This window comes from Anas platyrhynchos, chromosome 5 (genome assembly GCF_047663525.1).
Source record: "Anas platyrhynchos isolate ZD024472 breed Pekin duck chromosome 5, IASCAAS_PekinDuck_T2T, whole genome shotgun sequence".
Taxonomy (NCBI): Eukaryota; Metazoa; Chordata; class Aves; order Anseriformes; family Anatidae; genus Anas; species Anas platyrhynchos.
The window spans coordinates 53,837,368-53,864,376 of NC_092591.1; the positions used below are offsets into that span (position 1 = coordinate 53,837,368).

Sequence of the window (27,009 nt, forward strand, 5' to 3'; positions counted from 1 at the left end):
TTTGGAAAGAAAGGATCAGGAAGCACTGTCTTCACAACAAATTTCCCAGCTATGCAATAAAAAATATCTGTCATTGTTCACCTTAGAAATACGAATATTGCATACGAACAGCCTTCCCTGTTATAAGGAAGTATCTTACATACTTCAGATGTACACAAGTGGCCGACAACTTTCTGAAAGATGAGCAAGAAAAGGAGCTCAAGCAGGAACACATCCACCCTAAACTTCTGAAAACGTGGTGAAGCTCCTGACCATGGTTCCTCTAGTACAAGAAAACCACAAACATTCAGCTACTGTACCTCTAGATCCCAGAGATCCAGCTTAATTGCCACATTAATACATACTGCAGGCATGTCTATTGCAGACAACGTTGTACAAGATTTTACTCCTTCGTGTTGATTACTTACATTGCTATTTCCTCTGTCAGACTTGGTCAAAAGGGTAGCAGCTGAATTTGTATTTTGTCCATAGAACACCAACAAGTTCACTGAGATTTCTATTTACGTATCTGCAACCTGAGGCTGTAAGTACCTTCCAGATTTCATTGAATCAATGAATTGCTTAGGTTGGAAGGAGCCTCTGGAGATCATCTAGTTGAACCTCCCCACTCCAAGCAGGTTTCATATGAGCAGGCTGCTCAGGACCACATCCCAGTCAGGTTTTGAATATCTACACAGACAGAGCACCCACAACCTCTCTGGGCAACCTGTTCCAATGTCATCTCATCTTCACTTTAAAAAAAAATAAAAAAATTTCCTCAAGTTTAAATCAAGTTCCTTAAAAATACTTTGTTATTTCAGCAACATGTAAATGTTTACCAAATGCTTCTTCCCTAAAGAAGTTAGTCTGGCATAGGAAAGCCTGCATTTCACTCCAGAAGGAATTCAGTCTAGCCATGACTAATTCTGCTGCTGAATATCCAAAGCATTATTTTATATGAAAGCTTTATTTTTAGTTCTGTCAGCAGCATACCTCCTTTCTTCTCTTCTATGGAAAAGAAAAACACTTAAGTACCCCAAAGCAAGCTAAACTGAAATGCTGGAAATTTGAATCTCGTAGCTCCTTGGGAGATTTCCAGATAGAATGTAAGATCAGCTTCTGAGCATTTACCTCCACAGATTACCTCTTGAAACAAGAAAGCAAAGAAAATCAGAGGTGATTGCTATGAGCTCTGAAGGACTTAACACCACTCAGCCTGCAGCTATTATTACTGACTGCAGCCTGCAGTCAGTATAAGAATGTCTGCATCCTTTCAGCCACATAACTACCCAGTATACTCATTCCTGTTGCTTTATGCCACATACTGGAGGTACAGCCTCACAGCAGCACACTGCTTCCAGAAGACTAATATTTCATGCTATGATTTCATTAAAAAGTTCTTTTAAACAGGTTATAAGAAGCAATGGCTGAAATTTAACACACAATATTTTTGGAGCTGATGAAATATTTTCCTCATATGCTGATGGTCTCGCTAACAATCCACAGCAGGTTGGATCTAACCTAAATATTTTTTCTTTTTTTCTATTTAATCTATAAAGCCCTTTTAATGTAAAACAATCTAATGTTTGTCTTTTTTTCCCAGACATGGACAAAAGCCATTCCAGCTATGAAATAAGAGTGGGAAAATTTCTAGAGACCAGCCTAGCAGACACTGTAAAGAACGACATGAATTCCATTTGCTGTTGCATAGAAGGAAGATCCATCAGTACTGCTTACTGAAACCATAACACCACAGTTTAAACCTTTTGTCAGTTCTTATTACTAACAGTTAGCAGATCCTTGGTCCCACTTCTATCAATCTATATAATCCAGATGCAGTAAGGAATGATTTAAAAAATGTTTGTTTCATGTAGTCCCTTCCATGGTTGCCCTTTCCAAAGTCCTGCTGGCCCTGTTTCTCTTTTGACATTTCCTGTTACTTGAAAACATCAATCACAGCAAAAATGAAAGTTGACTGAAGTGTAATGATATTCAGAAAAAATTAAGATTAGAAAGCTTCTCAGAGAAAACTGTCCTGGACAGTTTAACCAAGAGCAAGTGAAAACACTTATGATAGTTCCTTGGGATCCAAGGTGTAAATGAGGCATGTTACAGCAGCAAATGTATTGTGTTAAAATGGAGACAATGCAAATAGAACCTAATGCCAAAACAGAAGCCCCCCCCACACCTCACATGCATCTCAATACACACCAATGGAAGCAATAAAATTTTCTTCCTTTAGACTCCTTGTGTCGAACTCCCTTGGCCCTTTGCCTGCAGGGCCCAGTCCCTTTGACATCAACTGAGGTACTGGCAGCTGCATTGCAGGTTTCAGCTCCACTCGCGGAGATGATGCAGGATCCTTGCCAACTGGAGTGACGGATCCATCTGTTGGACTTCGTTTTCTCTTTTCTGGTTCTTTAGAGAGAAAGAACAAAGAGTTGCCAAAAGAAAAAAAAACAAAGAAAAAAAAAAAAGACATAAGGAAAAAGGAAATGAAAGCAGCAGACCTCTTCTATCATTCTCTGAGACTTCATCTAATCATATGTCCCCAAAGGCAGTTTGGATTATTTTTCTGCATCAAACTGCATGATTTGAATTACAGTTAAACCTTCAGAAGAGAATACTTAAATTAAAATTAGGTTCCCAGTAAAGAACCTTCTGCAACTCTGCACAAACAATTCCAACAGCCGATTAAGCTTATAGTGAAAATTTCATATCCAAACGATATGAAATCCGGACTTCAAGAGCATACAGTGATAAAAGAGTCACTGCATAAAGCAGCAAACACTTTTCTTACCTTTGTTGTAATAGTGAGTATGTGCTATTTCTAGAAGGCCAAAAACACTGGCCATGCCTCCCAGGCCAGCATTTGCATATGACTGCTCCAGGCTCAACACAGTACACTTCAGCAAGTCCAGCATGCCTTTATAAACTTTGCGGCTGATCTCCTGCAATTAAAATCCCATTAGTGTCAAAATTTCAGAAGTAAGAAAGTAATTCAAGAACATAATATTCTAAAATTGCTGTAATATCAGCCTGTAGAAAGTAATTTGATAACAAAAATCTTCTATGAATTGAACCTAAGCATTCATTAGGTATGAGGACCCTGCGGAGTTCAGCACTCACCACATCCTGTATGACATCCTGCCGAGCATCTTCTTCTGACTGGATCGTGCGATTTAGCTTGCTTAGTACAAAGACTCGGAGCTGCTCACTCTCCAGCAGACGACGGACTCTTTTCATGTTCAGCCAGCCGACACCTTGCCCGTCGAGAACATTGTGTACCACCTCCTTCAGGAACTGCTGGTTCTCACTGATGGATTTAGAAAGGAAACAAGAAGGCAAGAGTTAATGTTCTGCTTACCTTAGCTTGCATGGGTATAGAGGTCTGGCCAGGACAAACCCATAGATGCATTTCCAAAACTAAATTTACAAGAAAAGAACCTCAAATCTTGCTAGATTTGCTGCTAACCACTGCTCATGGCCCAAGCTGTGTTCTAGGGGTGTAGCATCAAACATTTTTGTTTGTCCCTTACTTCCTGTAATAAGCTGTAATCAGCTTTTTCTCCAGTCCTACTATCTACCACTCTACTGCCCACTTTCATAGCACTCCTTAGAACCCATCAGAAGTCTCTATGCCACAACATTCTTCCCGTGGCTGCCTTGTCCCACCTATAGACTTTCTTTGCATTCATAGCACTAGTGCTGCAGCCTTAGCGTGCATACTGTTTCAGCTCATTTTGCTACAGGGGAGGGAATGGTAAAAAGGGAACACCTGTGCAGCCTGCTGTATCCCCAGTCTGAGCCACGCTTTTTGTCCTTAGTTATCTCCTATCCCCTTAGCTCAAAGTAAATTTCACTCTACATACAGCTGCTAGACAAGAAGGGAGGAGAAAGAGAAAGCACAGATCAGAAAATGTTTACTTCAGCATTCCAAGTCCATTTCCAAGCTTGAAAAAAGGATTTCTCATGAACTCATGTAATCAAACTGCTTCACATGACTCAGCTGATCCCCTGCTTGGCACACTAAACTGCTGGCTAGACTAGCCTGATCAGATTAGACTTGACTACAAAGAATAAATACTGTGTAAAGCAGGGTCTTTCATGACCTGGAATATTTTGGATCTCAGACAGGAAGAGGAAACATTTTGAAGGACAGAAAAACACAAATATGTGCTATTAACTGAAAGGCCGTCTGTACCAAATCTTCTCAATGTGTGCAAGCTTGGGGCCATAGAGAAGTACTATGCTATTTCAACAGCTAGACTTCTAAGGGAATGCTTGACAAGTATGACACCACTAACACCACTTTATGCTCAGAAAGCAATTAAAAATATTACCTGGAATTGCTACTTCGTCCCTGAGGCGATGGAGATTCTCTCTTCACTGTTGGGCTGTGCTTAATGACTGAAGACTTTTGATCTACCAGGGCTCGTCTGTTTCCTAAACAGGAGAGGAAAAAGGATGAGAAGAAGGGGGTGGGAGGAAAAGAGTCTGCTCCCAGGACAGTAACAAGCAATACTACGGTCGGCTAACACACCTATTCAGGTTACAAGTAACGAACTTCAAACAAAATGGAAACTCCAAAAAAGCAGCAGCATATATCATATTCTAGCATCACACATCGGCAGAAAACAGTAATGGGAGTAATGTGGAGAGAAAAAGAGAAGATGGTAATGGGAGCAGAAGGTGAAAGGCAGGAAAAATTTGGCTGCTCTGCATGCAGTTGGACAACAAGAACCATCTTCAAATTAGTCACTGTATGTAAAAGCATAATGCATCGGGGGTGACTAGTATAGATTAGGTGATACTGGTTACCCAATGAGAAAGGGAGCCCAAAGTCAGGCATAGGGAATGCTGGAAATTGTTACATCATGCACAGCTCATGCTGTAGGGAACCCACCTTCATTGCTTACTGGGCCAGCTTCAGTAATAATCTCCATTATAGTATTTAACCCAAATACTGGGACACAAAATATACAATTAGTAGTGTACTACAATATCTATGCTCCCCACCATCAGCATCAAAAAAAATAAATAAATAAAAATAAAAATAAACTACCAGCTTTTTCCCAGCCCTCCCTCAAAACAAAACCCAAATGACGCTAGAGCGGGAAGGATGCTTGAAAGCCCAAGACAAGGGCCAGCGTAATTAATCTAACAGATAGTGCTTGACTTGAAATTTGGCATCGTGGAACCACTGTACTGCATCTTCATGGATACTATTGCACATATCGAATTTCAAGGGCACTATCAAAAACATCTGCATCACTGAAGAAAAACAATGTAAATGGATGTGCATGAAATAAAAACTAAAAAGGAGGATGGAGAGTGATCAAACAGCAGCAATGAGATGGAGTCCCAGCATCATTTCCCATTACAGTTACAAACACAGAGTACCACACACACTTGGTAAGAACGGGTTAACGCAGCAATTTTATACCTGTACAACAGAGACAAAAACATTTAAAAAACAGAGAAGTGCCCAGGAGAAATCCCAATGAGCCAGCATGCACACACAAATGAACACGAACACACACACACACACACTGGCACATGCACAGAACGGACTGAGCTACTCCATGAATATCAGACCCTCGTATGCACACAGTAACATTGAAGGCCCTGCACAATTACAATCGTCAAGAAAAGAACACCAAAGTGCAGAAGATGAGGCGCAAAGCACGAACATGGAATGGCAAACCCCATCACTGTTTTCTTCCAATGTATGGAATTAATCATTAAGTTTACCCATGGAAATAACCCTGATATGAAGCATGTTTCGTACCCTGCACAATTGGACATGAAAATGTAACCAACTGGTAAAAGGTTGTCAAAAACAGCTGCGCAGAATCTCTGCTAGTGTTTTCACCATACCAGTCCTGTTCCTCCTCATTTTACACACAGGGAATGATTACTTGTCTCAAAAACAAAGTCCAAAGCAGAAACACAAAAAACAGCTTTTGGCCTTTGTTTCTACAAGGTCAAAGGTCAGCAAAACATCATACCAACCTTCATCCACATCCCTTCCCACTTCCAGATTAAAGTAATCTTTACCGATGAAAATGATGAGGAGGAAAAAATAAATAAAATCAACATATTAAAACAAAAGCAGCAACTTCTAATTAGAGTAACTCAAAAAATTTTATGAAAAGAAACCTTCCCTGATTTAGCAACTATTATCACATCCAGTGCAAGGATGACCAGGCTGTCTAATTTGAACGTAAGAGGGTCATTTCTCTAGTCCCTGGTTCAGTCATGCTATCTAACAAGAGATGTCCCAATTGGAAGATTGTGCACCTAAGTTAAAGATGGATCTTTAATCTCAATGAGCTGAAGCATGTTTATAATTTGAGGCTGATTGGAAAATTTCCATATAATGAATTGAAAGTAACCCGAGTTACCGAGGGTTAATCATGAAGACAGTGGCAGTACAACAGTATAACCTACCTCTTAGTTCCCATTCTATACACTAAGGACTTAAAAATAATACAAAACAAAACGCAAAATAAAACCAACATTCACAGCATACCCATTAACACAGGGTAGACTAGCTACTTTCCCATCCCAACACAGTCCAGTTGTTGGGAGGAAGTCTGACTGAGAAATATCAAGACAAATTATTGTCTTGATAACTAACCCAAACTACCAAAAGACTTCACCACCAGAATTCCTTTTAGGGATAACACCTCAGACTGCCCAGTAACAAGAATAGTAAAGGCTGTAAGGCAAAGGGAAAAATGGTTACCTTTCAAGCTGGGAAAGGGGGTATTCTTATCTCTCCCAACTTTGGTTGGTAGGGCTAAGTTGGACAGACTGAAACTTGTGCTGTGGTTTCTATACAAGCTGCCTATGACAAAATGGAAAAAACAACAACAAAAAACACAATTAAATGCCTCATACTCATTGCACACATCCAGCTTCCTGTAATTCACCTTCTTATTCAAGATTCATAATGATGGAAGTACGTTTTTTTTAATCCAACAACATTACAAGCATCATACCATCTTATTTACAATACACCCGCATCTGTAATCAGATTATTCTTAATTGCATAAAACATAATTCTTGGCTCTCATCTTACAATCACTGCCGTTGTGCCTTTGAGTCTTAAATGTACCACCAATATACACTTATCTCCCTGCACTTACACAGGTAACTTCACATCAACTGTGTCTTCTAGTTTGAGACTCCTCTTAGGAGTAAATAAATGGCAGGGGTCACATGAGAAAACAGGATGATGAAAGATCTCTAAAATACATAAGCTTGAAGTGAGAATTGTGCAGAGAGCCTTATGCAACTCTCTAAATGCGACACAAAGGATTGCTTTAAAACAGCAGCTTTCAATTTACGAAGAGAAAACAAGAGCTTTTCATAGCACCAACATATTTTTAATAGCATTAAGAAAACAAAAATGCACTGTCATCTGTTTAAGATTCCCATATAGCAAACCTCAAATAGTTCATTTTAAATGTCAGTGCACTATTACAATTTGCTTTCTTTTGTTTCCCCTCAGCCTTATCTTAGTAACAATCTTTTTAGCAGAAACATCCAATATACTTTCCCCACTGCTACAAACTTCTTGCCCTGCTCCCCACAGCAGCTGAAGATTCAACTGGCTATATCTTCGCTCTCACATCAAAATAATTTAGATTAGTTTTCCATACCTGTGGGTTTTATTATTAAAATACAATTGAAAATAGTCAAGAATTTAATTTAGCACCTAAACACAAGACATGGTAGCATGGAAAGCATACTACTGGTAAGACTTTTGTATCAATTTCATAAAATTACCCTTTTTTGTTTAATTTAACTGACAGTTGCTGATTTGTGCCCTGAAGTGTCATATAGTTCAACAGCCTAATGACATAACCAAAGTCCTTCTTACTGAAAAATATCTAACACGGTAGTTATCAGCAACGTAAATAAAAAAGTTCCTATGGTTCCCAGCACGGCTTCTGACGTCCTGCTAACAATTTGACAACCAAGTTATCCTCTTGACTAGTCATCCCTCTATTCCATCTCCCTGTAAACTCTAATAAATAATAGCAGTTTAATGAATGCATTAGTACATACTTGCAAAAGACATGATGCCCCCAAAACCTTCACTGCTGTTGTTAGAGACAGTAGAGTTCGGGGAGCTAGCCCTGGAGTCCGAATCTGCATCAGAATCATTGGCCAGTTTTAAACTGTTTGGACGGAGTAACTTCTGAGACCTTTGAAGAAATAAATACAAATGCTATTAGCTTTTTCTCCACCCAAAACCTTGTAGGATTATGAGAGGTCAATGCTGGTCTTGTTCCTTGTCTGTTTTCACCACACTACCTTTACCTTGTGTGTTAAATTAAGGAAGAAAAAAGTGAGGGAAGCATCTTTACATTCAAGCTTTCATTACCTTTCAGGACATGTTGAAAATTTGTTGGCAAAACTGCATTGGTGGATTTGTGGGTGAAAAAGTTGTGCTTTGAAAGCAACAACAAGAAAACCTAATGTCTTCAAACACAGTAGTAACAAATTCCCTCAAAGATTTCCAGGAATCAGTAGGTGATATACTAGAATGTTTCTAAGAAGAACTGGTAATTCTGTTAGCTCCTACTATTTAAATAAAAGCAAATACCTGAGTGAACTGAGCAAGTACCTTTACTCAAACCAGAATGGTTTGCAGAATTGGAACATTAAATAGAGGTGACCAATGCCACATTTCAGCTGCAAAAGACATTTGAATGAATGTTAAACTACATGAAACAGATAGAAACCCCAACAGAGCTGTGCGGAAGGGCAGGAGATGGGGAGGACTCACCTGCTTCCATTGAGATTCTGGTTAAATCTTGGGGTGTAGCTCTCTTCCTGCTCATCATCTTCATCCTCTGTAGGAAAACCATACTGTGGCTCGAAGTATGGATTGTCATACTCTCGTTTCCTCACCACCCCTTCTGAGGAGGTCATGCCGATAGCTGGGCTGTCACTCTCACGACGATCCAAGCTCATCTTGGGAAAGCTTGTTTGCAGTGGCAAGGAAGGGAGATGGTTTGAAAATCCAGCAGCCAGCTTCTCTTCCATCTCTGCTGAATCTGCAGACTCCTGTGGACCAGTCAAATAATAGATTTGTTTGAAAATTTTTATTACGTACAACTGAAGAGTGGGACAAGGAAAGCTATTTCAAACTGGGAAGTCTGTAGGGTCCTTGCAGATCCTGGCTCCCCACCCAAATCCCACTATTAGTCTCTCTAACCTAGGATTTTAGAAATACCGCAGTATTTGTGCATCGTTCTAGGGACTTTCTCCCCTGTAAAGCAGATCTTACTGTTAAGTGTTAGCTCCAGGTAACACCTCTCTGTTGTCCTGCTTTGTGGTTATGGAATCAACTCCCATATTTCCCAAATAACCACAGATTCATGAGTTTCCCCACCCCATTCCCTGTTCTTCCAATGCATTAGATTTTTCCATACTGATTAAAAGACATTCCTGCAGTCACACCCTGGACCACCACCCTCTGTTAATAATGTGTTTTTCAATACATGGGAGCTTCTAAGCACAGGAATGATCTGTTCCAGTATAGGAAGCTACCAGTAAACTCCACCTTGCTCAAAGTCCAGAATGAGCATGCAATTTAATCTGTGTGTAGTTTCACAGTCCCATTATCTTTTGCCCTTCTCAAAACAAACTACATTAACTCTCCTTCTCTTTATATCTTAATACACCAATCTTGGGGCTGAATTAGTCTCAGTACACACGTGATTCACTCCGTGGATGACAGTGCTGGGGCTGCTACTGGCTGTAGTACTGGAACTTGAACGAGGCTGGTTGTTCTCTTGGGAGTTCTCACTGTCCATGGCTTGTTCATCCAGGTCCCCTGAGTATTCTTGAAAATCATCAAATTCCACTTCACTAGCATCACCAAGGGCTGCATGTGTCAGGGGGTCAACATCTGTAAATACATCATTTTGCATTAAATAACACTCCCTTCCTCAGCCTTTTGCTCATCTAAATAAAGATCACTGGCAGATGGGGACTGCTGATCAGTAGAATACAGAATCACGTAAGAAGCTAGGTTGTGAAGGGGTTTTGGAGGTCATCTATTCCAAATCCCTACTCAAAGCAGGACTAACTTCAAAATTGGAGCAGATTGCTCAGGTCTTGTCCCACCTAGTTATGTAAGACTCAAAGGCTTGAAACTCCACTTTGACCCTCGGAACCTGTTTAACCATGCTCACTATGGAGAGCTTTGCCTTGGGTCCAGGCAGAACTTAGGATTGTTATCTCTTGCCCTTGGGATATAGGAAATGCATCAGCATTCCTGTATTTGGTTTATTGAAAAGAGTAATAATTTCCCAGTCTCGAAAGAGACACTGATGCTGCAGGTTCCATATAAACCACAGAGAATGTATTGTCCTGTCCCCACGAGAACGGAATGACTCATTTAAGTCAGCATTAAGAATCAAAAGCAGGGGCAGGAGAAAATTCATAATCTGCTGCCCATATTGCATCTTATCTACCGGCAGGTTGTTTCCAAATCAAGAGAGACAGTTTTGTTCAGCAGCACATATTTCTGTTCTTCTTCCTCCCAGTGTCATTTGGAGGGCACTGTACATGAGCAGAAACAAGGTCTTTCTTCAGCCTACCACTGGAAATTGAAGGAGTATGCTCTTTTTCCTCAGAGCAACACTACAATGGAACAAAACTTTGCTCTGATTAAGGGATATAGGAGAGTCATTTCCCCCCTCAGTGCAGATGAATGAGGAAGAGGAGCCTATGTGGACACTGAAAACGAAACTCAAAGTTACTCACTTGGAGTATCGCCATTAATGTCACATTTCATCATCTCACTGACAAAGTCACCAAGGGAGGAATAGGAGGAACTTGAGTCGTCATAGTCAACACTGTCACTGCCACTGCCACAACAGGTAAAAAAGAGAGATGAGTGGTAGCAGCATAGCAACAGCAGGGCCCAGTATTTCAAAGATGAGCATCAGCACACACTGTTTTCAAGGACATCTTAGAAATCTTGTGATATTACAGTTTCCACACAAACAAAACAAAAGAATCCTGGCAAGAGTACGGGGCCGGCTTCATGAAAAGTCAGAGCAAATTAAAAAATTTTGAGATAGGTAACAAGACAATATGGTATCACATTTATAGGCTCTCAGCAAAGTTAACAAGGTCAACCACAGGTGGACAGAAAGTAGTATATGAATTCTCTGTGTGTGCCAGAGGGGTGGAAGAAGCTTCAAGAGAAGTAGAGATCAAAGGAAAAGCATTCTCTTTTAATACTAATGATAAATCCCACTGTGAGGACCACTGGTGCTATGTAGAACATAAAAGATAAGCAATTCCAAGCCTGAGAGCCTCATAGGCTAAAAGAAAAGAAGGATAATAAAACTAGATGAAAAATTCTGGAAAACGTGGTCAAAAACACATTAACAAAAAATCATTCTAACTTTACTGAACATACAAGAAGGTCTCAGGCAGTGGGCAGTACTGGCAAGCTTTGCATAACCATGTGCTGATTAGATATTTGAAAGAATGGTAGGATGGGTGGGAGTAGTTATAGTACTGCAACACAAATAACCTGAGAGAGAACAGCATGGAAGAAAAAAGCATAAGGGTGGGAAGAAATGCCAAATGACAAGTAGCAAAAGAAAACAGCAAAGTACATATAGAGAATCACGTTAAGTGAAGGCTTGAGAAAACAAAAGCAAAGAGATAAGCTGCTGCTATGATGATGACAGTGCAGCAAGACAATTTACTTCAGTGTCAGTGTTCTGACCAGACAGAAGAAAAAAACATCAGCATGGAAGGCTAGAGGAAAAGGCTGCAAACAAGAAGTTGGAGGAAAGGCCCAGAATAATTTGAAGTAACTATCACGTGGCTATCACGTGGAGTTTTGTTCTCCACCAACCTGTCATCAGTGTGGTCAGAGTCTGTTTCTTTCTCTACTGGTACATTCAGTGCTTCAGCCAGTTGTGAATTACTGTCATAGACACGATAGTGGATGGGCTGCAGCTGGTGGGCATACCACTTAGGTTTGTCACCAATCAGTGCTGGATCAAACATGTCTGCATAAAAAGAAAAAAAAAAAAACACACAAGGAGAGTTAATTGAACTCATTTATTTGTGTTGAAGGCTTCATTCACAGTGAGGCTATTCCTTACTAAGTCTTACACAAAGGGAGAGGCAGACTTCTCTGTAAGCAAACAATTAACTGGAAAAATGAGGGGCAAACAGCAGTGCTAATTTGGTAGAAAACCCATCAATATATATAAATAGACATATATAAATATAAATAGAAAAATGTTCCTTAAACTGGATTTCTCCACCCAGCAGGAATGCTGAACTGTAACAGGCTCCCCAGGGAAGTGGTCATGGCACCAAGCCTACCGGTGTTCAAAAAGCATTTGGACAACGCTCTCAAACATATGGTTTGATATGATCCTGTGCAGAACCACGAGATGGACTCAACCCTTGTGGATCCCTTTCAACTTGCGATATTCTATGATTCTATGAATAGTATGGCATTAAGCTAAGTTCATCCCTTGAACCTCTCTACATTTTAAGAGACAAGACATCAAAAGTGCAGGTAACTTAAGACCAAAACTTACTGTTATGAATCCTTTGAAAAGCGTAGTTAGTAGGGTTGAGTGACCATTCTCCAAAATATTCTACTGCCTGTGTCCTGGAAAGCTTATCTGCAAAAGGCGTTTGCTTTGGCCTAGAGGCAAGAAAGGAGTTTGCCTGGAAGGCCACCACTGGTCGTGGAAAAAGACGAAGAGTGCGAGTATGCATCTGGAAACCCTGCAAAACATTTGGTGAGTTGAAGAATCTCACCATAGCAACCCTAAAAAGAAGCAGAGAATATATATCAGATAAAAAAGACACAACCTTTAAAATGTATGCATTAGGAAATGTTTCAAACCTTCAGCGAATGGTAACCTAATGCAAAAAGCTGTCTTAGAAAACTTCTTAAAATTTAAAAAAAAACCTGCACACACAAGAAATCACTTGGTTTAAATTCACCACCTTGAAACCAAGACCCACCCAAGGAGAGACGTTGTTCTTGGATCTGCTAGCTAATTTATGACTAAGTGTCCAGATTTTTTTTCCCTCAAGACATATAATTTTATTCATGCACTTAATGGATCTGATACAAATGCTGTAATTCCTTCTCTTTTTATTTTTTTCTATGTAGACTAGAACCTGCGGTAGAACCTGGAAGACCCTGCTTCCATCACAGGACTTACTTACAGCAGCATTTGTGCTGCCTTCAAGTGCAAACTTTAAGAAGACTCAACACTACCTTCCTGTTCAGCCTCACCTGGTAGCCACATCCACAGAGTCCACATCATTTCCATAGATCAGAGGGTTGAATTCCGTGGAGGGGGTAGACTGCAAATCATTCTGCGGTCTTCCCAGCAGGAGCGGCACCTCCTGCCCTTCGTGGAACTTCTCTAGGTTAAGAATGGGCTGAGTATTCAGACTCATGCTGGCCAGTGCCTAACAAAGGACAACATGATGCACACATTCAGCAATAAATTATTCAAGGAACAAGAGTGAGATCAGAGCTACTCTGCCTCTAAGCAATCACACCGATTATGCATGCTCCATTAGTTTGTCTTAAACTCCTTCTTCAACACTGAGTCAAGAAATATCTCCAGGCCCTCCTTTATGTGGACAGTCCAAATGATCTCCTCAATGACAAAACAGTCTTGGAGCTACCTAAGGGTTAGCATGGAAGTCTGTCATTCATGACGTGGGAACAGACAATCCAAATCTAACCACTGCCTGTATGGCACTGTACAATACATCTGAGAGTTATTCCCATGTGTAATTTGAATACACACTGAGACCTGGAGGCCTTGAAACTTGCCTTGCAACTTGGCCGTTCAGCCAGTGTGTTTGATATACTACAACAGTGCAGACACCTCTTACATAGGCATCTGCCTGCACCTATCCCTGAAAACCTACACTTCTCATCTGAATGATGTCTTCATCTCTCCATAAAGCCACCATCCTCTTCAACCCTCATAACATTCTCAGTAAAATGCACTGGAGCAGCATGACTGGCAAGTCGGTCCTTAACACCCAGATCCAACCTAAATAGGACCTCCCTCATTTCTCCCATTTGCCCACTGAGTCTTCACTGTTTTATTTCAAAAATAAACAATCATATAAAACAAAGTACAATCAAAACACCAAAGGAAAAGGGTAAAATGGAAAATCGAGGGGAAAAGAATAAAATAAAGAACCTTGTTGTCAGGAGTGAGCAGCTGTTGCTGAGTGATTGCAGTCATGCTAACCAGACACTGGAGGCATGATGGAAGATCATATGATAACACCAGCAGCCCATCAGAGCCAAGACGAACACATGACCACAGAGAAACAGATGGAGGGGGAAACAAAACAAAAATAAAATCTATTACTACCAAATATCACAAATAAGAGGAAATAAAAAGGACCACAAAATAGGCACGTGGAGAGAGGTCTAACTGCGCCACCCCCAAACATCCACATTTGGCTACAGTTCCTCTGGAAAGTGGAAAGGTTCCTGTCCTTATTGGTACAGCAAATTACTTTCCACTGCAGTTTAAAATCGGGTATCTCGAATTTTATTCATTGACACTAAGACCCAAAAGTAAAGAAGGGTGTTAACCTTAGTGACATGGGCCACAATTTAATCTTCTCTACTTTGTAAAGCAACCAGTAGCCCTCCTGTTCTTCTGCCAATAGTCAACTCTTGATGATAATGGACACAGGAATATATAGGGATGTACAGAATTTTGGTGAATACTCTGCCAATTTTAAATAGAAAGTGTTCACGGAAATTGCAATTTGTTCTTCTGATATTCAAATTTGCTGTAGTAAGACAGTTTTGCTGAATAGTGCCTGAAATTGCAAGGGGGTGAGGCAGAAGTAAGGGGAAGGTGGATCTAACAAAACTCCAAGCAACACATTGCTTCCATCAGTGCCGACAGCAGGTACTGGGGTATCACAGAGGTCACACACTTTGCTCTCCAGGTCTACAAGGAGACAGAGAGCAGACCTCATCAGGTCAGTAATACACTTTACCTTTAGATACTGCATGCAGCGTGCATAAGGAAAACAGAAATAAAGAGATAAAACCTGCTTGACATGATCAGCAAGGCTGACCCAAGCTGATTAATGGCTTAGCAGGACCTGAGAGAAGAGACAGACCTCACACAGATCTGTGAATGGAGGGGAAACAAAGATGATCATTGCTAGATGGATTGGGTCAGAGTTTAAGCCTGTGTGGCAAATGTAAAGAAGGAATCTGGAACTTTCTGCACCAAGCAGAAACAAGTTAGCCCCAAACAACAGCGAGAAACAAAAACCATCTACTGCATCCAAGAGCATTTTGAATTATCTTTCACTAGGCTAAGAAATTAACTGCAGTCATAGGCCTTAGTGATCACTTGCTTTTCCAAATTAGCTCTCTGCTTTAAGAGAAAAAAGCCAGCAGAGCTAGATACCTAACCCTTAACATTTGTATCCATTAACACCACTTTTAAAGCTTAACATGTTGCTCAATTCTAACATAGGGGATATTCTATCTGGACACCCATATGTAAGTGGTGCCTTAAATACCTTGACAGAAAATCCCTAGTCCTGTGCTTCCCAACCAAAGTGGAAGCAGCGGAGACAGCAGAAGATAAACAGGCAACAAAAATGAGCATGAAATTCCTTGGAAAACCTAAAGATCTCAAATGAGATAAAAGTCTCAGATTTACGGTTGACAGAGGAAGGCAATGTTAGAAAATCACAGAGGTGCTTGGGGGGCTCAAAAGAAAACATCCCAGTAACTTCTTCCCCCATTGATTAGCCCACCTCCACATCCAGAGCAGACCTTGCCATGACTGGCCAAGGGGCACCTTCTTGAACAAGCTTACTCTAGCATCCTCATATCTTATTCAAATCCATCTGATGTGCCAGGATACACACCTGCTTTTAACACCTTTTGCTTTACATTTGCTGACTGCATTCTTGTCCAGCACAGCAAAAGAGCTGTGCAAGACTACATCTGCTAAGCTCTACCGAACCCGAGTCCTTCTCCCAAAATGCTTATTACCTGTTTAAGATGCTTTTTCAGCTCTGATGCTTCTGGTTCTGGTAGTGCTGGCAAAGATTCTGCATTTGTAGGAACAATCACCTGGAATAAAGCACAAGCAACAAACTAAAAGTTACCCAGCTGTAGCCATTTCAAAACCAGAATCCCCTACATCACATCTCCACTGCTCCTGAGACTGGATAAAAGTCATAATATCAAATTTTTTTTAAAAAAAAAAGAAAAACACAAAACCAACCTCAATCAATACTTTGATTTTCACTTCTTTATGACTGTGTAAATAGTATTTACACAGGAGAGGATTTCACAAACAAGAGAGGATTTACTCTGTCATAAACCACAAAAAAAGCAAAGTTTGAATGAACCTATACTCATCCTTCAGGATTTCCATTAAGTGTAAGATGTTAAACACGCTTCCCTTGAAATAGCCTTGCTCATGCCACAATAGAAAGCAAGATATGTGGCCCCATTTGAATTGTGACAACCAGTGCTGCTGGAAGGCTCTTATCAGACCTAGATTCTTACCTAGGGCTATAGCAGACAGGGTCAAGTTACCCAGTGAGACAGCTTTATCATTTATTGAGGATTTATCTTCCTATAAAACAGCCAGACGGATTAACTGAAAAAGAATGCCTTATGAATAAAAGAAATGGGGACTTTGAGACAAGGAAACAGAATCCTGAAATTTAGGACAGTAGTAGCAGGGGCAGACTGAGGCCAGCCTATAAGCATAGACATTCTTAAACTCTCAGTGTGCACATTGATGAAAGTGCACGGTTCCCTGGAAACAAAGCCAAAAGTCCTTATGGGCATCACTTACCTTATTGGTATCCAGGTCAATAAGCCATACATCATCAGGCATTTTAAAATCCAATTTGTAAAGGAAGAAACTTGCTGGAACACCAATGATGTAAGGTGTAGGGGCTAGAAGCAACTGAGAGAGACAGACATCTTAAAAACGACAAGATCTGAATTTGTTATCACCATATTCTTTTTTTTTTTTAATAAATAACAATACAGTAGGTTTACATCAGAAGAGAAAACACGCAAGGCTTTGATAAATAAGTCACTAACTCCACACAACAGAAGCATTTCAAAACAAACAAACAAAAAAAACCCACTCCTGCTCCAAGAGCTTCAATTCTCATCAAGAAGAAAATCAGAGCTTTTTTCTGCCAGGGATGTACTTTTATATGACTGCATGGCTCTAAGGAAAAAAAAAAAAATAGCTCAACTAATAGCTTGCTATGTCATGGACCAAGAAAAAAAGATGTTCAGAGTAAAAGCTTGACTGGAGAAGCAGAAAGCAGCAAGTAAATACACCCTCGGCTCAAACCAAGACTGTGCTGTTGAGAAGATGTCATCAGGCTTAAAGGGCTTTACCATCTCTAGGAAGCCTAAGAAATAGGTTTTCCACATGTTTGTGTAAAAAGCACCTAACAAGAAATTCTTGTTATTTCTGAGCATCAGCAGAGGGAAAAGGTTTAAATCAATAAGCCACGTAGCAGCTTGAGATCCGCTGTTTGGGAGGCAAAGTTATCCTTTAAATCTAGAACACCTGGTTACCTGCAAGGGGAAAAACAAACCTGCAGCATCATTTGCAGGATAGCACTGAATTAATAATATGGCCTCAATTCTATCTTTCCAAGCAAAATAATGAGCTCCTGCAGAGCTGACTGTTATGAAACCCAGGCTTCCAAATGAAGTAACTTGACATTTCATATTTCTGAGGAAAATAAACTGCAGGCAGTAGTTTCTATAATCTGAATCAATAGCCCTCAAGATTCCTTAACTATTATGGACCCTCCCCAACAAACCTTAATATTCAGTTGGGAGGGCAAGGAGGGGAAAAGTAAATTCTTGCCATAATATTGTAGATTTGTGGCCTTTCAGTCCATTGCTTGTAAGGTACCGCTTTGAATCACATTATTCACTATGCAGGCTTTGAGAATGTTCTACATAAAAGGTGTTACCTACAATTTAGTCAGTGGTGCTCAAAAAACATCCTTTGCAAGGCAGTGTTACAGCCCCTGAGAAAGCGTGAGGAAGGAAACAAGGGCTGCTTCTGTATGTTTCAGACATCACAGAAACATCCTTTGCAAAAGACTAACGAAGGCAAAATACGTACCTGTTCTGCAGAGGCCATGCAGGTGGGAAGCAGAGGGATCACTGGAAACATGTACTCTAAGGGGTAGATCATAGCCACAAAGGCCATCACAGACATGGAGAGAGCGTTATAATCTCGGGACTGCAATACAACCTGCAACCACAGGAACTCCCATTAGCACTGCAGCAACCCTTCTCTTCTGGTACTCCCCCCAGAGCCATACAAATATCACAGTCTGCAGGACTCTGTTTTAACAGCTGTGAACTGGATGACCCTTCAACTCATCTGTCTGAAAGCAAACTTCAGGTGCTTTCTACAACAAGATCAAAACTTTTCAAAATAGGACTGTCAGAAGGAGCTATTCCTTCCCGCCGCCAGACAAACTGATCCCAAAGAATGTAGCAGACACACACCCAGCCTACCCTGGCTGTGGAGAAGGCAGAGCTTCCTAAGCTCTAAGTTGGTCCAAAGACCAACTCTTCCCTTCCTACCTTGTGCTCCAGAAGGATGCAGGTCAGCACCTGCAGACAGGCATCCACTCCCAGCAACTCCAAAGGCAGATGCAATGGAAAATCCACCAAGGTGAAGCGGGATGGATCAGGAAGAGCAAAAGTCAAAGCTGGCTGCAACTCATGCGGCAAGACTTCCACATCCACCCGCTTCTGACCAGCGACGGGCATCGGCGAACGCAGCAGCCTGTATATCCAGGCCTCAATCTCACGCAAGTCGTGCAGCAACGCGCTGGACTTCTCCTCCACAAGGAGCGAGCCTGTGAAAATCCGCCACATTGTGTCCCTGCACATGGGGAACAAGAAGATTAACACTCCACAGCTTCATTTGACAGCCGTTCCTCTTCAGGGTTGCAGGGCTCTTTGAGGGAAAGGGAAGAGTCACCAAGAAACAAAAGATGCAGCTAACACGTTTGGGAAGGGAAGACAGGGGTTTAACCTTGCTGAAACAACAACTGGGGGGAAGTACAGATCTTTCTGAAGCAGAAGTCAACACAAGTATGTCACGTTGGTCCGAGAGGTCATGCATTCATTTAAATGATCTGGTAAGGTCCAGATCTCTGAAGACACATCCTGAATTGCCCTAGTGCTTGAAATTCAGCCTGAAACTGGGATACTCTCACATCTTGTCCAGCCCAGCTGACTGTAGGATTGCGTCTAGCAGTTCTACAGACTTTTTCAAGAATATGAAGTAATAACTTGAGATAATAAAAATATGCCACACTGAGATCTCGTAAGTGTTTTGGCATCATTAAATATTTTTACATCCTCTCTTAAATTGCATTTTATCATCCTGACAAGCTGAACGACCCACAGCAGAAGTGGTTCCATTTCAAATGAGAACATAAATTTCTAAAAGCTGTCTGGGAAGCAGATAGGTACCTTAGCAAAACAAGCAGGCATTTTTCTATGCATTAAGCTAGCAAACTGCAAACTTCTAGCTCAAAGGCAGCATTGCTCAAGCCTTCAGTGCTTCAAAACTTGAAACTGGATCAGACAAGGGAAGCAAAGTGGATAGTCCATTTGATCCCTGTGAACCTGTTATAGCCACTAGGCACAAATTTCAGCTTGATAAGTATTTTTGGTTACTGTAATAGATCTGTTAGAATGGTATAGCTCAAATTAGAGCTCAAATAGCTCAATTTAAAAAAAAAAAAAAAGGATGACACTGGAGACCTCTTAAAGAACAAAAATTACATAATTTTGGAGGGGTCAAAACAAGAGCAATTTGAGATTACGCTGGCTGATATACCTCTCAGAAACTGTGATGCTTCACATCCTCTGCTCCTCCCTCAGCCACTTGTAACGCACAGGACATTAAGTTGTTAACAGGCACACTCAACCTTTCGCAAGCTGTAAGCTGGCATTTTTATTCTGCCACCACTTCAAAACCACTTTACTTTTCCAGGTCACAGCTTGCAAACCACACGGTAATTCAAACCAGCAGCTTTACTCGTCCCCCTGATGGATGCTTGGCCTCCTCCTCTTGCCTTCCTCATCTGTCACTCAGCTCTTCTCCTCTTAGCTCTAAGAATTACGGTCAACAACAGCACATTTTTAAAATACTACATGCCACTCAAACACTGGAATACATCAGCTCTCCTTTCAAAATTCAGTTGAGTTCACAGAGTTGAAGAAAGTCATGAAATTTAGCTCTTTTCTGCCTCGGAAAAGATTAGACTAGACCAAATGATGAAATAAGCTCCCTTAATACATACTTCCATTTAAAAAAAAATGATTTTTGTTCTGAGAGAAACATTTTTTCCTCACCATCAGTGGATTCAGGTGATAAATCTGTTAATGCAGGAATTGACACGAGCCCAGCAAAATCTCCTAGAGCTGTTCTGGGGCAGGAACCCACCAAGTAGGTCACCACTCTCTGAACAGGGGCAGACTTCCTCTTTCATAAAAAGCATACAAAGATGCAAGTGTCAGATGTCCTGTCAATTTTTGCTTTTGAGAAGTTTAAGCTGGAGCGTACCAAGCCACAAACTCACATTATGAGCTATCTCACAGCTCAATCCCTCCTAATAGTAAGGTAATCCCCTCTTTCTCCAGAGATTCATTTTATATTTGCTCTTACTAGTTCATGTATTGGAAAGGGAAAAAAATCTTCCTGGCATGTAGGCATCGGGCACAATAAACAAACATACATCCATAACTGATACACATAAAGACCTTGGTCCTTCTGTACCCTACAGTGCAACAGCTTTTGTTACATACCCAGCATTGTAATAGCAGATATGTAAGATTACCATATTACATAAAAAAGATACCAAGATCCTATTTAATTTGCTGTTGCAAACCTCCATTCCCATTTGCTTCATAGTCAGCTCCTTTGTTTCCTACCTCTCCTCTCTCTCCTCTTCAGACCTCGTACTTTGATCTCCTTGAGCCATTCCTGCTGCTCTAGTCTTCTCTCTCCCACGCTGAAGTTCAGATTGTGTTTAATGAGCTTATGAAAAATACTTTAATCATTTCCCTCTGGCCCCAAGTTGAAATTCTCCCTGCCATTTCTCAACTGCTTCTAATCTGCCAGAGAACCACCAGCCCTGACACGCACTGCCACGGAGCTTATGCACCAAAGCAACAATCGCAGCATCAGTGCTCAGCTTCACAAAGATCATGTTCAGTCAGTTGTTAGCAGTGCCTCCACAGGCATATCAAAAATTAAAATCATACCAGGAGACAGAACCAGATAGAGAAGTTTTACACAAATCATCACAATAATTTCCTTTTCCTAGTGTGATTCTGGGTTAAAACAGCAGAAAGATCAGCCACCAGTTTCTGCAGCTACACCTATGGAGACCATTTGCCATGACAGTTTGCCAATTGGAAAAAAAAAAAAAAAAAAAAGCAGTGGGAGGAAAAATTTTTCTCCCCCCTCAACATACCTCTGCACTCCACGAGGAATCCCCAACTTCTTGCCCAACAATCTTTCACTACAGCAGTCCACGAGTCTCTTGAGGGTGTACAAACATTCACGGAAGGTGGAAAAGAAGGGATAGTGACTAAGGATGCACAGAGAAGTAAGGGTGCTGTTCCGAGAGCGATGGCTGCCTTTGGCCAGCCGCTTGCTGCGTGGTGATCGATTCACATCTGGGGTAGACTCTGTACTTGGAACCTGCAGCGAAGAACCGCTCTCTGAACTCTCAGTGCCCGCATCCTCTTGGGGTGCAGACACATCCCCAGATTTGGTGGTTTTCTGTCCCTCCCGAGCTCGGTGTCCTCCCGTGCCTTCTCCCTTCTCCTTAGGTACTCGCTTCTGGAAGGAGCGGTAGAAGTTGACACAGATTCCATAGCGAATGACTCCTGTATCCTTGTCTGTGAGGGTGAAGACGAAAGAAGTGTCATCACGGAAGCTCATGCGTTTCTGCCGCACACTCAGGCATCCTTCTGGCTGGCAAAAGAACACAACGTCGGGAGGTAGAGGAAAGTCCACGTGGTCTTCTAGAGGATAACGTCGGAGCAGCTCAGGAGTCTGAGCAACACTATCACTGCTTGGCTGCCTACAAAAACAAATAGAAAAAAAAAAACCACACATACTCACTTGATTAATGTTGATAAAATCTTTGGTATCTCCCTAATGACGTGTCAGAGGCCTGCAAGTTCAGCTTCATCTTTGATTCTCCTCAACCCTAATACCCAGGGGAAGAGCAGCACCTCAATCACTAGCCACAGTTCTCAGTCACTAACACAAGCCCAGGAACTGCAGAAAGCTTAAAAAAAAGTCTACACCATCACTACCAAGGCCCAACAAGGAGTCCCTCTATTCAAATTTGACTCAGAAAACGAGTTTCAAGAGCATGATGTCCCCAGGGGAATAACATATTGCTATGTTTCCCTGACTTTGATTTCCAAAATGAGTTTAACTGCATGGGTCTCTGGGGAATACTCGGGTAGGAAAGACACTGTTCAGCAGATGAACAAAATGAAAAAGTTAAGAGAAAGCCCCCTACCAGGGCCTTGTGCACCTATTGCACGTCCATGGAATTTATGTAGACCTATAACGAAGACATACTGACAACATTTGGACTGTTCCTAGAGAGGTTTCTACGAAAATAATAAATTATAGTATCCTGCCAAGGCAAATAAAGGGGGACTGTGATATAGATTAAAACATTATGTCAGTCTTGAAAGCAACACCACAATTTTGCCAGGCAGGAAGCAGCTGTGACAGAAGTGTAACACAGCTAACAATACTGTGAAATGATGTATAACATATAAGTTTTAACAAGTCCAGCAGAAATGCATTGTAACCACAGGCTGAAAAGTAGAGGAAAAAACAAGAATGGTAATGCTTTTCCTGGATGAGTGTGGGAAGAGGATGAAAGCAAGCAAAAACAGCAAAAGTAAAGCTGCCTTTAGTCAGATCAACAGTCAACTGACCAAGTGATCCAAGTAATACAAAAAAAGATGTTAGTTTATTTGGTGAAGCACATTACAACCTGTTGTTGATTTTATTAACCCTAAATGACATTGGCTTCCATTAAGTTAGCAACAGAGTTTTTGACAAGTTCCATGAACGCAAAACCTCATCCTGTAAAATTCTCATTGAAAGGTTTTAACAAACGTGTGTGTGTGTGTGTGTTTGGTTTTTATTTTTTTTTTAGTTGGATTTAGAGTGTAAGCTACTACAAAAGCTGGGTAGTTGTATGCAGGCCTACTTAATACCGTGTCTCACCAATCTTTGTACAGCAAATCACTAATGGAACACAAAGACAAGCAACACTATCTATACCTGATTCCTCACCAAAGAAACAGCTTGTTTCAAGGCATTAACTAATTTTCCTACCACCACTTTCCCATGAAAGTTACCCAAATAACTGCCAGAGAAATAATATTGTGAAAACCAGAAAGCAAGGGAAGAAAAATATTCCCAAAACAATCTCTCTCTGGCTTGACCCCTTTGCTATAAAGTCTGTCCTCTTGCCATTTTCTACAGTAATTAGGATTTAGTAAGCACAATACTAAATGGGATGCAGGAGCCCTGGCTCTACCATCACTCTCGTGAGGGACCTCATGCGAGACATTTTCTCACCTTAATACTTCAGATTTGCCCATTTCAAAATAGAGATGAAACTTATTCATCTCTTATCTAAGAAGTGCTGGATTTAAAACCAAAACAAGCAAAAAAATAAAAAAGGACCACCAAAACAAAACAAACAAACAAACAAAAAAAGACAAATATCAATAGAATGTTTTTAATTTACAAAATAAAATCACTGGCATAAATAGTTCTGCTGAACATAGTTCTTCCAAACAAAAAACTTTATTAAACTAAAAATAAACATGCTTTAGTAAGATATAAATAGGTAACAAAATCTATACTGTCTGAATGGTTAAGTACTGAAATACTGTAAGAAAATAAGAGCCCTAAAATCTTTTATGTATCAGTATCCACTAATGCATCATCTGTTAAGAAAAATGTCAAATAATATTGGTACTGTTTAAAAAGTCTACTTGGAAATAAATGGTTATAAAAAGTCACCAACAAAGTACCAGTTAATATATCCTAAGGTCATGTTTTTGCAATACTATGAGCTACAGACAGAAAGACAGTCTTCTCAGACACTTAGAAGAGTTCTCTCTAACAAAAAGGAGTACTTCCAGAAGACATTGCCACTTGTGTGCTCTGGATAATGAGATGGGATGGTAAAGCCACACGGAGCTCCTAAGGAACCGGCGGTGGAAGTTACTTCAGTCAACTGCATCTCTTACCAGAGACACTTGTTGAAGTGCCTAATAAGACAACAGACCTCTAAGCAGTAGCAATCTAGCTATTGTTGCCTAGCAAAAAACAGAATTGATGCTAGCAAGTCCTTAAGTGAGGGCATCAGACACTGTGAGCATCACTGGAGGAGGCAGTTAATATTTCTTCCCTCTTCTTCACCTAGTTACGTTCCACCTCTCACAGAAAAATCGTGGTTATTTTTCTACAGACAATAAGAAATAATTAAACTATTGAATTATTCTGTCCAGAAAACACAATAATAAAACAGTTATTACTTAGGAAATTACTTCATTTCCTCCACTTAGCCTATTTCAATATTGCACTCAAAGCATTTTGAAAAGAAAGTAGGAGGTAAAGCAACAGGCTGATGCACATAAAATGCTGATATTTAGAAACGAAAGTACAAACATTTCAGAACACACCGTTAAAGAAACTGGCAGAAAGTTACCACAAACTCTGAACAGAGAAAAAGAACATTTGCTGAGCATCTGTGTATTAGATATAGGGTATATGAAATGTGGGCTTGATGTGTGCGCTGTTTAAGTAGACAAGCATAACATGTTATTTATTGATGACTAAGACAAAAAAAAAAAAAAAGGAATAAAATATTAAAAGGATTCATGTAGTTCCTAATAGGACAAATGAGTATTAGAAGGAAACGTGGCCAAGTAAGGTAAGTTTCAGACTCGTTTTTAAACTGGGTTTACAGACTACAGTTCAAAAGCTAAAGAAGCAAACCCAACCAGCATTTTACTTCCGTGTGGCTTTCAGTGTTTTCAGTTTGTGAATCAGCCTGTCCTGATGTCAGTGGAAGCAAAGTTGTACAGACTCACAAGCTATCAGTCATACATAAACCGGCTACTCTTAGTCACCCTTTGCAGACCCTTGTAAAGGTCTAAAGACCACAAATAAAAAACCTCTGACTGCAGCAGTATCTTTCAGAAAGCGGCCTAGGCAAGTACATGCCCCCTTTTTGCACACATTCCAGTCAACTCTTCTTCAGCACAAAGCATGGCCTCATCACTAGATGCCTGGCTATTTGTCGTGCTGCCCCCCACCCCACCACCTCTACTGCCTACAGAAAAGCACAGCTGAGAATCTGCTCCCTTACCTGGCTCCAATGATAACAAGGTAGTCAAGTAACCGAGGGCAGCTTTTCTTTTTCTGCACCATTGTCCTTGACCCCCTCCCTATGTCATCTCAGTGAGTTCCTGTTCATGGATCCAGCAGTCGGTTGTCCAGTCAGCCGTGACCAAGTGCCCTGGGGAGCAATTCGCTTTTGGAAATGTCTGGCCAGTTCAACCTACGATCAAGAAAAGCACAAGTGTCAAAGGCACAATCAGGAATACCAATTACACATATGTATTAATTACATTCCCCCAAAGCTTGTGTTCTGGGTAGCTACAGCCATCCCCAGACCTCCCTCTCTTCACGAGTATAAATACACAAAATGAGATTTATTTCCACTTCACCTGTTTTGAGTTGCTCATATTAATAATGCATAGGCTCAGAAAGTCCTAACCCCAAGCTGGGGCATCCTTCCTGAACCTGCACAGACATCAGAATGAGCAGCTCTCGTTAACGCGCTGGGAGAAATCTCTACCAAGGCCTGGCTCTCAGCATAGCAACAAGCTGCAGTTTACGGAGGGAAGCTCAATTACAGCACGAGTTGCTAATGGGAAGACAGGAAATAAAGAGTAAACACAGTGTTATTCTCAGCACCAGCTGATACTTTGCTTAAGGTGGAAGTAGGAGGTGCTTTCCAGAGGACACAGAGGCAGCAGAAAGTGAGACTGTAGTTAGAGCAAGATGATGAAGAAAAGGCACGATCCAGAGCGTCCACCACATGCAGAAACGCAGCAGGGACTGAACGAGGCATTTCCTCTCAGGTGTGATGGAAAGCAAAAATATAAAAAGGAACCCAGGGTGGTTTTGTTGCTTTATTATTATTAATAAATAATAGTAATACAGGAACTGTTTACATGCAGCCACAAAAGCAAAGCAAGATGAACCACACAATAAACAAGAGGATCACAAGAATGACCGCAGACAAGCAAAGAAGCCTGTCGCTGGCAGAGCTATTCATGAAATGGTTTGAGGCAACAGTGTCGTCTAGGCAAAACCCTGGGATTCCCATGTGCTTGGGAAAGAGCCTTAAATGGCAGCTAAACAATTGAAGCAAAAACTGCCACCTGCACTTTACGTGTCTGGTAAGCAACATAGCTAAAGAAGGGGTAATATCAAGAGAAGCCCAGCTGGATGTACTGCACCTCACCCTCCCAAACCCAATGACCTTCACGGCCCCAAACGACGGCAATCCCACCACTTTTTCCTGTGAAGATACAGACCTGCTGCATGCTGCAGCTTGCAAGAGCAGAAGCACTCCTTGTAAATCATACTGAAGTTTTTTTCACTGACTTTATTCCATTTCCTTGATCTTGTACATCTCATCTTGTACAGATGCTCAAACTGCACTACAAGTTAACTGAGCAGCCCACTAAAAGCATTAATAAAGCTATTTTACGTTTAAAAAGAACGAACAGATTGTCTTCTGGTGTGTATTGATAACGAGGTTTCTATTTTGATTTATCTCTACCTC

At 40.9% G+C, this 27,009-nt stretch overlaps 1 protein-coding gene across 35 annotated transcripts in view; it reads right to left on the bottom strand.

Annotated features, from left to right (window-relative positions):
- The window catches only part of MADD (MAP kinase activating death domain), a 65,063-nt gene that overhangs the window by 27,476 nt on the left and 10,578 nt on the right, over nt 1–27,009 (bottom strand). For 6 of the 35 annotated variants that reach the window (XR_005266147.2, XM_038180007.2, XM_072039085.1 and 3 more), the window contains exons 2-22: nt 25,522–25,713; nt 21,571–22,185; nt 18,659–18,962; nt 18,189–18,320; nt 16,881–16,994; nt 16,064–16,144; nt 14,226–14,282; nt 13,295–13,473; nt 12,582–12,817; nt 11,882–12,038; nt 10,771–10,877; nt 9,717–9,910; nt 8,783–9,063; nt 8,059–8,198; nt 6,731–6,832; nt 5,995–6,033; nt 4,886–4,945; nt 4,323–4,425; nt 3,109–3,295; nt 2,780–2,930; nt 2,191–2,397 (exon numbers count right to left, since the gene is read on the bottom strand). Coding sequence is in view for 34 of the 35 variants with exons in the window: in XM_038180007.2 (XP_038035935.2) it covers nt 2,191–2,397; nt 2,780–2,930; nt 3,109–3,295; nt 4,323–4,425; nt 4,886–4,945; nt 5,995–6,033; nt 6,731–6,832; nt 8,059–8,198; nt 8,783–9,063; nt 9,717–9,910; nt 10,771–10,877; nt 11,882–12,038; nt 12,582–12,817; nt 13,295–13,473; nt 14,226–14,282; nt 16,064–16,144; nt 16,881–16,994; nt 18,189–18,320; nt 18,659–18,962; nt 21,571–22,185; nt 25,522–25,583 (3,508 nt within the window). In the remaining variant the exon portion in view is untranslated. Of the gene's footprint in view, nt 1–2,190; nt 2,398–2,779; nt 2,931–3,108; nt 3,296–4,322; nt 4,426–4,885; nt 4,946–5,994; nt 6,034–6,730; nt 6,833–8,058; nt 8,199–8,782; nt 9,064–9,716; nt 9,911–10,770; nt 10,878–11,881; nt 12,039–12,581; nt 12,818–13,294; nt 13,474–14,225; nt 14,283–16,063; nt 16,145–16,880; nt 16,995–18,188; nt 18,321–18,658; nt 18,963–21,570; nt 22,186–25,521; nt 25,714–27,009 lie in introns of those variants that run through there. The other 29 variants (XM_027458830.3, XM_027458823.3, XM_038180014.2 and 26 more) reach the window with 10 other exon arrangements.